Raw genomic sequence first — 13,201 nt, 5'->3', positions numbered from 1 at the left:
CGGTTTGTCTGTGATTTTTACTTTAGATTTGCCTCCGTATGCCGATACGCCTATTATCAAACGTTAGAAGATATTTGTTTAGTAATTGAAAGCAATTCAAAATTAGAGGAGGTCATTTAGTGTTCTTTTTTGTTTGGATCGAAGAGTTATAAACTAGCATTGAATAGAAAAAAATATATTTTGTTCCAATGAACCTAATGATGTAATGTAATAAATTCTGAATGAAATGGAATGAAAGTTGTTAAAAATATTGAAATTTTTACCAAATTTTTGCTCTTTATAACGACATTGAATTTCTTTAAAACGACATAATATTATAGCGATAGTTCAGTTCAGTCCATATATCTATGATTACAAGACCAATTGAAACTCTCTAAGCCGCATTCGAAAGGCAAAGAGTTATTCTTACTTCGTATGTATTTTTCCAAAAATATTCTTTGAACTGTATATACCAAATTTATACTTAGAGTTGTGAAATTTTTCAACAAACACACTGAAAAATCATATTTAATTTCCTCAGCATTGGATCATCCAAATTTTTAAATCGAAGTGTCATTAGAATTGTAAGAGACCCCACAACATTTTGGCGGAAAAATCTGGAAAGTATTCAAAATCAATGAAACAGTAAGTCAAGTCATCGTGCAAAAGTTTGGGTTCACACCTGCACGATTTGCATCATACTGAGGGGTGAACCCAAACTTTTGCACTATGACTTGACTGACTGTTTCATTGATTTTGAATACTTTCCAGATTTTTCCGCCAAAATTTCGTAGGGTCCCTTTAAAGAATATAAGATTACGATTCTAATGACACTATGATTTAAAATTTTTGGTCGATCCAATGCTGAGGAAATTAAATATGATTTTTCAGTGTGTTTTTTGAAAAATGTTACAACTCCCGCATAATTTATGATCTCGCCCTAAAAGCCATTGGTAACCATGTGTGTAGCTCGTTGTTTCTGAGCATTTGAATAGATTTACACTTTATTTAACAACTCTATGGTGAAGAAAGGATCATTCTCTACCTGCCGATGGTGTTGGTTTGAATGCTTATTCATTAATTTGCTCAGAAACAATGAGCTACACACTTGGTTATCAATGGCTTTTAGGGCGTTGGAACCCAAACTTTTGCACGGGAGTGTATATAGGAATCTCAAACTTTTGCCCCACTCTACTCTATGTTCTTTTCAAACCTGAATAAGACATGTTTATCGATAGCAAGCAAAATAATTAGAGTCAAGCAATTATTCAAAATTGTAATCATATGATCAAAGCAATGAATTGTTCACTGCAATAGATAAACGTACATCCGCAGTCAGTACTTTGGTACGCGAGTTGAGTGCTAATCAAACGATTTTTCTCCATCTCTAGGCCCACGCTTTCGCATTTTCGCGCCTTTGTCCTTTACATGCATACACACATGTGAACGAATAGTGCTCGTTTGCAAATAAAACATTCATATTATGAACACCAACTAACATCTAATGCTTAAGTCTGGCTGGCTGTATTTTTCTCACATTAGCTATCGGTATGTTACTGATCGATGAGCTCTACTGGCGCTGGCTGTCTCAGTAGCAACTATCCTCTCTATAGCAAATGTAATAGAGCAATCTAATGCATAAGATGGATAGGTGTCGCTGTGTCGCTAAGTTGATGGAATAAGCACTACCACCCTGCAAGTCGCATTGAAACATCCAAGAATTCAAAAAATCTAGATAAATTCTGACAGGCAGGACTTGACATTGATCCTTGCGCTCTGAACCTTTCACTCATACATCCGTCATAACGGTTGCATTGGATATCCTGTCGGATAACGACCCATGCAACCAACTGCCCACGACACATGAAAGAAGTGTGCGTTTTAAGGGTCGGACACTACGCGCATGTGTCCTATTCGTACTTTATCCAGGAGAAGTCACACTATTAAATTTGCTTCTCCGTAGCACGCAGTAAGCTGTAAACTGTATGAACGGCACACACTGTCAAATGGTCGTGCTCTTCTGGAATCAGATGAAATTTTATTTTCCGCAGATCCAGACGGTGAGAGAATCTCTGTGCGTTCTGTGATAGAGAAACGTCCTGTTGTCTTGGCCTAGGTGCTGAACCTCAACTGTTACAAATCCATTCCATCGGTCGGTTCGTCCTTCGAAGTGCAGAATCTATATATTTTACGATCATCCTCCATACAGTGCTCTAAAGGGTAAAGTGCAAGCTAAATAAGTGCAGAAAGATGGACAGTTTTCTGGGAAGTTCGGAAAGTGGTGTTCCAAAGAATTTGGGAGAAATGTCCAAGGAACAATTCGGTGACCTCATAACGGACCACTCCCGTTTTCCGAGTGGTGAAGAAAAGTCGGACATTTCACAGAAATTTCCATCCGACGTAGATCTGTTGGGTGATTCTTTTACGATGCCCTCTACTCATACTGCGCCGGACAATAAAGTGCTGGAGCAAGAAAAAGAAAACTTCGACGACTTCTTCATGGGGGTAGATAAAAAGGCCAATTCTGAGGCCGCAGCATCCTCGATAAGTAATCTGATCGATGTTGGCGAACCAGACATGTTCGAACCAAAGAAGAAATCAAATAACGAACCAGAAAAGTCTCTGTTTACGGATTCGACTCCATTCGGCTCAGGCCCAGATGAGTTAGTGCATGTGAAAGACGAAATTGAAAGTGACTACATGAACCCATACGCCGAGGTTCGTCCTCAGGCTCCAGTACAAAGCAGCCAGAAAGTGGAAGAACCACCAGCTGTTCCAGCGCAGTCCAGCATCAAAGATGATTTATTCGAGGATTTTGTGAGCCATACTAAGGCTGATCAATTCGATGACCCTTTGTTCGCTGATTCATCGTCGTCAGCTGCTGCCCCCCCGGCTGTTGTTGCCCCTGAACCAGCCCCAGCCCCTCCCGTTGTTACTCCTGCTTCTGTTGCTCCTATCATAACCGCACCGGCTGAACCACCAAAAGTAAAGACCCCCGTTGAAATTCCACAGGAAAAACCGAAAGCTCCACCGGCCGTCGTTCCTTCTTCCTCTGGCAAAACCGCTTCCAACGACCAGTGTATTCAAGCTGAGAAAATATTCAAACAATTCGGATTGGGTGAGTAGCAGTTTAGTTCACTTTCGTTGCTTATCAGTGCCACGGTGTGCCTGCAACCATTATTAACGAAAACAAAAAATGTCCGTCAATTTGGCAACCAACAAAGATACGGTAATCGAGCATCTTCTACATGAATTTAAAAATAATTTAATGAGGGAATCGAAAATTATCGTGATTTGAAAGTTTTTGGCTATTTTATAATGGATATTCAAATGAATTGAAATATTTTCATAGGCCTGGTGGGGGCAAAGTGGACAGTATAGGGTTAACTTCATTTTGGTAACTCGCTGATCTGCCCATAAACGCATAATTGTCCCATGTGAATAGGAAATCCAGCAAACATGGGACTGACATGCCTTTATGGGCAGTGATAGGAAATAGAAACTCTTTTCATGAGTAATATTGCTAAACTTGTTATTCTTTTAGTTCAAAAGAATTGTTGTTTAAAATTGGTGAAAAATATTGTTAATTTTATTTCTATTTTGTCCGAAAATCGTCGATTTATTTTGGTTGGGGTAAACTGAACAACAGGTGGTGATTAAGGTGAAGATGAATCGAAGGCAAAGTTCAAGTTTTCAAGAGCACCGATCTGGAGAACCGAACATTCGTTTGAGCTGAAAACTTAATCGATTGGTCCCTAGCTGGTGGTGACCAATCGATTAGGTTTTCAGCTCAAACGGATATTTGGTTCTCCAGATCCGTGCTCTTGAAAATTTGAACTTTGGCTTCGATTCATCTTCACCTTAAGTGAACAAATATAGAGAAAACGACTTCTATGTGATAAATTTAAACGGAATCATGCATGGCAACATGTTTTCCTTTTATTTCCCCAATAGGTTTACAGAATTTCGTCATACGGACAGTTGTACTCCGAGAGGTCTGGAATGGAAATAATCTTTCGATGGAAACCTTAAAGAATTATTATCAGTATCTGCCTATTACATTTTATCACCAAATAATAATATATGGACATGATCCAATTTGATCATTCTTGTAAACGGGATCAAGAGTTATGATTCCCGGGATCAAGAGTGTTTAATCACTGATTTCTATAGAACACCAGAAACTTGTGATAATGAGAGTGATTTTGAAATGATAACATGTATTTCAGCCTTCTGCAAAGGTTTTCTGAAATAAACCGGTGAGCTTACACAAGCCAAGTTTCGTTGTGACAAGTTCGGATTACGTTTAAGGATGCCATTGAGCCTATATACGCTGTCATATTTCTTGCTTGCTCAATTGTTAATGATAGGAATTTGGTACGAAAATGGTACAACAGGATTCTTAGCAGTTCTAAACTGTTCTTCTATCCAGCACTGCTAGTTAGCTTATAGGAGTTTTAGCGTTATAGGAGTGAATTTTTGTGTGTGTTTCGCTTATGGCTGCTCAGTCACGGATGGATAATTAATTTGGTGAGCCCGTTAAATGCTTTTATCCTTAATGGTTAATTACTCGAAACCAATTTAAATCATGACAATGTCACTCTTTATGTATTTTAACAAGAAAATATGAATGGTTCGTCATCATAAGTGTTGACAAAAACTCTTGTTCGTGTTTAACATGACATACCTTTCCATTGACCTTCCGTTCTTGTCATTAAGGTGAAGATGAACCACCAGCTAGTGACCAATCGATTAAGTTTTCAGCTTAAACGGATGTTTGGTTCTCCAGATCTGTGCTCTTGAAAATTACAAGTTTGGCTTCGATTCATCTTCACCTTAAAGAAACAACTTTGAATGGTTTGACACTAAAAATGTCGACTTACAATAGGTTCACGTTGTCTTTAATGTCTTATGAGTGACTTTTTAACTGAGGCTGCATCAATCGCATCACTTATCAAGGGAAATCCTGATTATGTAGATTTTATACCCTCCCCATTAACTCCTTCCTGTGACAACCATGGAGATGCAGAGGTGATCTCGGTCTTTAGTAACAATGGATGTCACACTTATAATCATTCCTTTCCCCGATGACCGTAAGGACGTGGCCGTCGCCGTTATTGACATTATAATTTTTGGGGTTCTCGAAAGTGTACATTGAAGATGGAAAGCTATTCCCAAGCTACATCTGTTGGTTCTTTGTGTAATTTCGATTCTTCTGGTCAATTACGGAATAGCAACTACGAATTATACGGTCATCAATGCTTATAAGCATATATGCTTAATTTCCTTTATCTGCTCTCGAATGGATTTTTTGATAAATCAAAATACAAAGAAATAATGCAAAATAAAATTCAACATGGACCTTAATGTACACAAAGAACACGTCCTCTTCCAGGAATGGTAAGGCGCTCAAAGAAGCAAAACTGGTTTTGGGTGATGTTGTAAATTCACCCTTCATTGCTAAGCATTAAAGGACTTCCTAAAGTTCATAAACCTGGTAATGAAATGCGTGAGATTGTTTCAGCTATTGGATCACCTACCCACAGGATTGCAGAAATTCCAGAATCTGCCAAAAAAATTCCATAGTAAAACAGTTTACAATTCCAAATATTTTACAGAAGTAATTGAAAATCTAAAAATAGTCGATGATGAAGATTTGGTATTTTTTGATGTTGAATCTTTATTCCCTAGCATTCCTGTTGAAGAGGCCATAAGCCTATTATAAGATTGGCTGTTTAGTCAAAAGGAAGGCACAGATTATATAAAATAAGTACTTACATACATTAAATTAACTAAACTTTGCATGGAAGAGAACTATTTTTATATAAACAGTTAAATTAAAACTTATTAAAGTTAAAAACTTATAAACAGTTAAATGAAGCCCCAATGGGAAACCCTCTTTCTCCAATTTTAAGTGGAATTTTTATGGCAAATTTAGAGAAGCGTTTAGAAGATAAAACCAGCTCCCTGAAATCTGGTTGAGATACGTTGATGACGTTGTAACGCTTGCTTAGCACATAACGTACAGCAGTTTTAGCGCCACTCTCGGGTTAGAGAGACTGCTGACGCTTTTCAAAGGTCCGACAAAGAGACTTTTTACACGGGCGAGTATTTTTAGTGGCTCAAACACGCATTTTTCTCCGACCAACCCAAATGGAAGCCTAACGAATTAAGAAATGGAAAAAGAATCACCGAATAAAATTTAAAAACCTAATTTAGGAAAGCCTTAACCAATTAAGCAAAGAAAGCGATGTATTGAGGTGCAGTTGTTGCGTTTCACAATTTTATAATCAGCGCTTACAAACTAGTCCTACTTTGAGCTCAAAGGGGTGAAAAACTTACAAATTGTTTTCTGACGTTGGGGCCCGATCGTCGTGTTGCTCCAATCGATGTCGAGTGACCTGCAGGCTGCTGCTCTTGAGATTTGATGGGTGGCTGACGAGAAATTATGGTCGATTGGAGTGCAACACGTTGGTGTATCACGATCGTTCCCTAGAGCGCTAGATCGTATGGCTGACCTCTCAGCGCGGAGCTGATTGATAAAGAGAGAGAGAGAGAGAGAGAGAGAGAGAGCGCGACGGCCTCCGCGGCTTCTCTGCAGTCTCGGCCAGGCTTTGCAGAATTCGCTCTCATTTGAGTATGAAGCACGATCAAAGCAAGCAAAGAAAAACATCCCATCTGTTGCGGTCCACGATCGTCATTGTATCGCAAGGTGTAACAAGTCTGATAAATGGAAGCAGCGAGCGAGAGCCCCAAAGAGAGAGCGATAATAAAACCCATTTTACTCGCTTGTTTACCGTTGGGGATAGGTGTTTTTCTTTACTGGCACGATAAACAATCCACGAACTTCCAATAGCAATAGTGTCCCCCAGGTTTGGAGCATGTTTAGAGGGGTTTTATCATACACTGCTATCCCCCCAATCTGATCAAAGTTGTAGCAGTATACGATAAACAGTCTCTCATAATGTGCAGCATGTTATGATAGTTACAGAGAGCGATACGTGAGCGATTCTCTCAATTTTCTCAGGATTCAATCGCTGGTCTCGGCTAATTGGGATCCACTGAGTGCTCAACCCTGGCTACGGATGTCGTTCGTACTGGCACTGTAAGATCACTCGGCGTCTGGGGAACTCAAATCAAGCGTTGATGAACGGAAGGCGATGGGCTTGAGCGTCGCTGGTTGGGAGCGACGCTGGGAGAGTCGCAGCGTTCTCCTGTAGCGTGCGGGATTTTCCTCTCAACGATTTCACCGGAAGGGGGTGAGCATCGTTGCTCGTAGGCTCGCGCTGATGCGCGTGAGACCGTTGATGCGCGTGAAAGCGGCGATGCGCCGACAAGCTTGATTCTATGGCAAGATGGACCGTGAGCGGTCTTTGCCGTCCAAGTGACACCACAAACAAAAAAAAAGCTTGATGCTAAATCCCAAAATAAAAACCCTTCGTTCAGGAAAAGCTATCCCACAACGAAATTAGAATACTTCCTAAAAGCTTTGGATCACAAACTGGCTTACCTATGCTTATTTATGCTTATCGCTCACACAGTGTACTATATTATTTAACGGATTAACTTTTATCCTACCAATCATAGAATTTGTTTAGTTTGGATCTACCACTAGATCTTCAACTCTCACCTCAACTATTCACCAAGCACAGAACTGGTTTATAGGTATTAAGTATCTTTCTCTAATTGAACTGGACTGAAACAGGCCTACGTGTGACTCTATCGCTTGCCTTCATAAAAATGATTTGGTGGCATTCCCTTCTACATGCCTCAACTCAGGCTCAACAATACAAATTCGCAAAACTGGTAAACACCTAATGTTCAAAATTCGCAGTGCTAAAATATCTGATACTCTTTCGCATTTCCTCTTATGGTATGCGCCGCGATCCCTATTGCAATCCTTATTGCTGGGGGCGTGAACCATCTCACTCCGCATGCACTCATAATCTACACTTCGTTTCACTACCTGTATCTGGACGGTGGGAGAGAGATTGGGTGGACCATAGATTCCGTCGCTCGAGTGTCGCAATTCCTCTTTTTCTTGAGAGATGGCACTGCCACATATTGTGATGGGATCCCTAAGGAATCACATAGCAATGTATTAGAAAGTCGTTACAATGTTTTCAGTATAGATAAAAAACATATCTTACCTCCGACTTTAGAAAAAATGAATCATGCGCACAAAAGCATTGAATTCAATTACGAAGTTGAACATGATAACAAATAGCCTTTCTTGGACTTGCTAATTGTGATTCTACCCCATTACCCCGAATGTCATTTCCCCGAATGTCATCACCCCGAATTCCATTACCCCGAATGTACCATTGACCCGAGTTCCATCACTCCGAATAGAATTTCTCCGAATTTTTAATTATCTTGACATTATGATATTGAAGATATTTCCCCATGATATTGGAATTCGGGGTAATGTCATTCGGGGTGATGGGTCGTTCGGGAACTTGACTACATTTTCCAAACAGGACAATTAAACGGTTACACAAGACAAACAATACAACAACTCATTGACAAAAGAACACGAGAACAATACAAACGTTCACTTACTACTCTGAAAAAATAAAAAGCAACACTCAAACGTATAGCCGTAAACTATGACGATTCAACAAAAAAGCTACGTCCAATCCTACAAAGGTTTGGTATTGAATTTTTTTTTTTTTTTGCATGTAGAAAGAACCAACTCCAAACTCTCCTAAGTTTAACAAAAAGCCCAATTGACAGTTTGTGTAAATCATGCGAACACTGTAACAAAATTTACGTAGGACAAACAAAACGCACTCTCAACACACCTAATGTAGTGGTTAGAACACACGCCGAGGACCTGGGTTCCAATCACATCCCCGAAATAGTCACTTATGACTTAACAATTTTGAGTGGCGACTTTCTTCGGAAAGAAAGTAGAGCCATTGATCTCGAAATGAACTAATCCATGATTTAACATCTATGTAGATCTATCTGTCTATCTATGTACATAAAAATTGAGTGGTGTTTGTATGTCACGAAATGGCTTGAGAACGGATGAACGGATCCACTGTTGCACTCGATAAGTGATGCGTGTTACCTATGTGATAGGTCACAATCATGCATTTGCCTTTTTTGTATTTTTTTTCTTTGTTTCGTTTTACATATATAAATTTTTCTTTTTTTTTGTAAATATTCATACTTTGTAAATATTTTCATAATTTTGTAAATATCTGGAAATTTGTAAATAATTATGCTTTAACTCTAGTTTAAATGTAAATAACCTAATATGTAAATATAATCCTTTTCCCTCTATCCTTCGATACCAGTTACCCATAATTAAATGAATTAAATAGAAAAATGTAATGAATTTGTAAATAAAACAAAATAAATTTGAATTTGAAGGTTATTGTTAACGTCTGGATGGTTTAACTTGCTGGAAATATTTTCGGCACTGCAGTCTTAAAAATAAGCTAACACGTGTGTTGCTCCTACGTCCGACGTTTCGGTTATTTTATTTAACCTTCTTCAAAGGGATAGGATTTTGTGTCTTTGTTATTGTGTGTAATGTCCTACATTTGGTTGTCTGTAATTTGGTGTAATGGCGTCCTCTATGGTGCATGCGTCGCGATTTGTTCGTACGGCACTGTGTTTCGAAGCTATAAAAGCTTAATCGCACAAAAGCTTGTTTTAGAACTATCTAAACTAATTTTTCCTGCCTACGCTTTCGGTTACGGTTTATCATCGCGCTTTCAAGACTGATACTCAGTACTCAGTACTCAGACATGCACCATAGAGGACGCCATTACACCAAATTACAGACAACCAAATGTAGGACATTACACACAATAACAAAGACACAAAATCCTATCCCTTTGAAGAAGGTTAAATAAAATAACCGAAACGTCGGACGTAGGAGCAACACACGTGTTAGCTTATTTTTAAGACTGCAGTGCCGAAAATATTTCCAGCAAATTTGAATTTGAAATCCTCCCAAATAAACCCCTGGTATCCCACCATCAAAATCCTTCCCAACCATATATGCACTGATGATGATGATGTTTGGAAGATTATATCACAAAAAATGTGATAAATCATACTTTTAATTTCATGTAAACATCAATAAAACCAGTATTTTTGTCAAGTTTGGCGACCTGTAGATAAAAATTGTGACGTGCTGGAACATTTCAGAGAACGGCATCAGATTCAGAGGCCCAAAATCTACTAGAGACACATAATTTGATCCTTGAGACACGCGAAAATGTCATTTTTTTACGCTGTGTAATTGATTGATTTCTACTTGGTTGAATTACAAATTGAAAATAATGCATTGAAATAAATGTTGAATATCCCTTTTAAATAGCCAAAATCATTGATTTTCAAAAAACATGCTAGAATCCTGTAACTTTCGAATGTTGAACATTTTTTTATTAATAACGGTTTCAGGCACACCGTGATGCTGTAACCGAAAAACAAATCTGCCCATGCGGGCGTAGAAAGTTCATCTACTGAAAACGCGATGTGTCATTTTGAGTTGGTTCTGAATTGTCGATGTGCAGCAGAGGTGCATCAAGATGATAATAAGTTAGGGGAATACAACAACCGGTCGATGTGTTGATGAGTCACGCATTCATTAGGGCAGTGGTCACCAAACTGCGGCCCGCGGGCCGCATGTGGCTCTCAGGAAGGTTTTGTGCGGCCCGCGGAGTGATTTAGAATATTGGAACAGTGCGGCCCGCATGAGAATATTTATCATAACTTCCATAAGATTCAACAATCCTTTTTTCTGTAGTGAGCTAAACAATTTTTCCTTAGGTTTTCTTCATTCCCTTATGCTTAGTACTGGAATGATTATCGAGAAACTAAGGAAAATGTAGTCTTTTTGTTATTTCTTGAGTTTGCCTGAGAACCCAAAGTTTCTTCAATGTTTGATATAACCGTTTACTCAAAAAACCTATGTTTCAACTTCAAGTATGGCTCTTCTTCGAGCGCATTTGTCAAAATATTGGAAAAAAGTGATTTTTCCTAATCATTCTAGTTTTGTTCCAAAATTGCGCTTAAGTTTTAGTTTTGCTGGGGTTAATTGCATAAAACATTAGCGATTTAACTATAAAGTTTTTAGTTTTTCGATATTTTTCCTCCATTTTTTTCACAAATTCTCAAAAAATATCTAATTTTAGTATTTGTTTCGATTTCGATCATTGATTTGATCGTGTTTTGAAAAATTAACCTTATTTTGTTTCTGGTACTCGTCTGACCGTAAAGGATCTTGAAAAGTTTAAAAAAACATTTTCAGCGTAGCTCCTTATTACCTGATATTGTATAGGCCACGCTTTATTTTTTGACTTGACTCAAAACAAATAAATTTTATATGGGAAGTGTTGATCTCCAGAAGAATATCAAAATATCTTCAAAACGAGATGACCAATGGTCAATTACGACTAAGATTCCAAAACTAGAAAAGTTTGTTGAGAACTTGTGAAAAAATAGTGTTAAAATATCAAGCAACAAAAAAGTTATCAAAAAATAGTCTAAATGCGAAGAAAAATCTACTAATTGTATTTTGAATGAGCCATAGGAAGTTTCAAAGAGACGTGTAATCTCAGAGATATGGAAAAACACTTTTGAAAGTTGTTTTGGGGGTTACTCCAAACTTTCAGGCCTCTATAATTCCTTTACATCGTGTGGCCCGCGTCATGTTCTAAGAGCATTTGGATGGCCCTTACAACCAGTTTGGCTGAGGACCACTGCATTAGGGGGAGGGTGACGAATAAGTATTGCACTGATACGATATGATTTTACAGGTGACGCTGGTAAGGGAGCGCGATAGGTGCTACCTCTCTATACGGTTGATGGATTTTTACAACCATATGTAGTGTTGAATAACACGCCGGCTCAAGTTCATGTGTAGAACAAAGATTTACGCAGCAGTTGTGCTTATTGTGATAGTGGGATGTCAATTTAAATTAAATGAGATTAAAGGGATTTGAAACTAATAACAATCCTAGCTTGATAAATAAATCTTCGAGCTATTTAGTGGAGTACCTAGAAATAGATTAAAACATAATTTAGTAGGTAGATGAAAAAAACGAATTTAGTACTATACCATTTAATTCCACTAGAGTTTGTATCCTTTGACAGATAGGCGTATTTCGACCTCAACTGTAAGGCCGTCTTCACGTGCCGTGTACTAGACTCGACGTTCTCGGTACTTCGGGAGTTCTCGGTACTTCGGGAGTTCTCGGTACTTCGGGAGCCGAATCAATGGGCAAAATAGTTGCAATCGTTCGCCGAGATTAGTGGGTGAAACCTCACCCCGAACGTAATAAACGCCTAAGGGCCGGAACAACTCGTTGTGGTCACCGTAGTCAGCATGCGACACGAGGTCAAACTTCTATTTGAACACGAGCCGCTTGTTATATTTGAATCGATCGTTACCTAGCTTACATTGTTACCTACTTGACCTACCGCCCACATCAAAATTGTGTAAATTGTTACCGTACGGTAACAAATGTATAATTGGTTATTGGGGATTGAGTCCGAAGTTTGGAGATTCCTAATCCAAACTTTTGCACGATACACCATCCTGAGTGATGAACCCAAACTTTTGCACGATGACTTGAATGAATGTTTCAATGACTTTGAATAGTTTTCAGATTTTTCCGCAAAAATTTCGTGAGTGCTCTTCAAAGGATATAAGATTACGATTCTAATGACACCTTGTTTTAAAATTTTGGTCGATGCAATGCTGAGGAAATTACAAATGTTTTTTCAGTGTGTTTTTTGAATAATGTTACTACTTTAAGTTAGTATACAAAATTCAAAAAAATGCTTTTGGGAAAATAAATACGAAGTAAGAATAACTCTGCCTTTCGAAAGCGGCTTGAAGAGTTTTTATTAGACTTGTAATCACAGAGATATGAACAGAACTCGACGAGTCTAGTACACGGCACTGAAGACGGCCTCACAGTTGAGGTCGAAATACGCGTATCTGTCAAAGGATACAAACTCTAGTGGAATTAAATGGTATAGTACTAAATTCGGTTTTTTCATCTACTTATAGGTATTCTACACTGAGGCAAAAATACTTAGATTTTCCATAAATCATGACTTATGAATCAACAAAATTATGGTTTCATTGAACGCTTAACCATTTCGAAAATGGGATAATAATTTTCATAAATGAGAGCTTTGAAATATTTAAGTACCATTACTTGAAATAATTTACATAGCAATCGCTAGAGAA

The 13,201-nt window shown here is 38.3% G+C and overlaps 1 protein-coding gene across 1 annotated transcript in view; it reads left to right on the top strand.

Moving 5' to 3' along the window:
• Nucleotides 1-1,953: 1,953 nt before the first annotated feature.
• The window catches only part of LOC5565892 (reticulon-1-A), a 71,555-nt gene continuing 60,307 nt past the window's right edge, over nucleotides 1,954-13,201 (top strand). The window contains exon 1 of the mRNA XM_001650214.2: nucleotides 1,954-3,097. Coding sequence (XP_001650264.1) covers nucleotides 2,230-3,097 — 868 coding nt within the window. The 5' untranslated portion in view covers nucleotides 1,954-2,229. The remainder of the gene's footprint in view (nucleotides 3,098-13,201) is intronic.

This window comes from Aedes aegypti, chromosome 2, assembly GCF_002204515.2.
Source record: "Aedes aegypti strain LVP_AGWG chromosome 2, AaegL5.0 Primary Assembly, whole genome shotgun sequence".
Lineage (NCBI taxonomy): Eukaryota > Metazoa > Arthropoda > Insecta > Diptera > Culicidae > Aedes > Aedes aegypti.
Note: the sequence above shows the minus strand (reverse complement) of the source record. Positions and strands in the feature narration are given on the sequence as shown.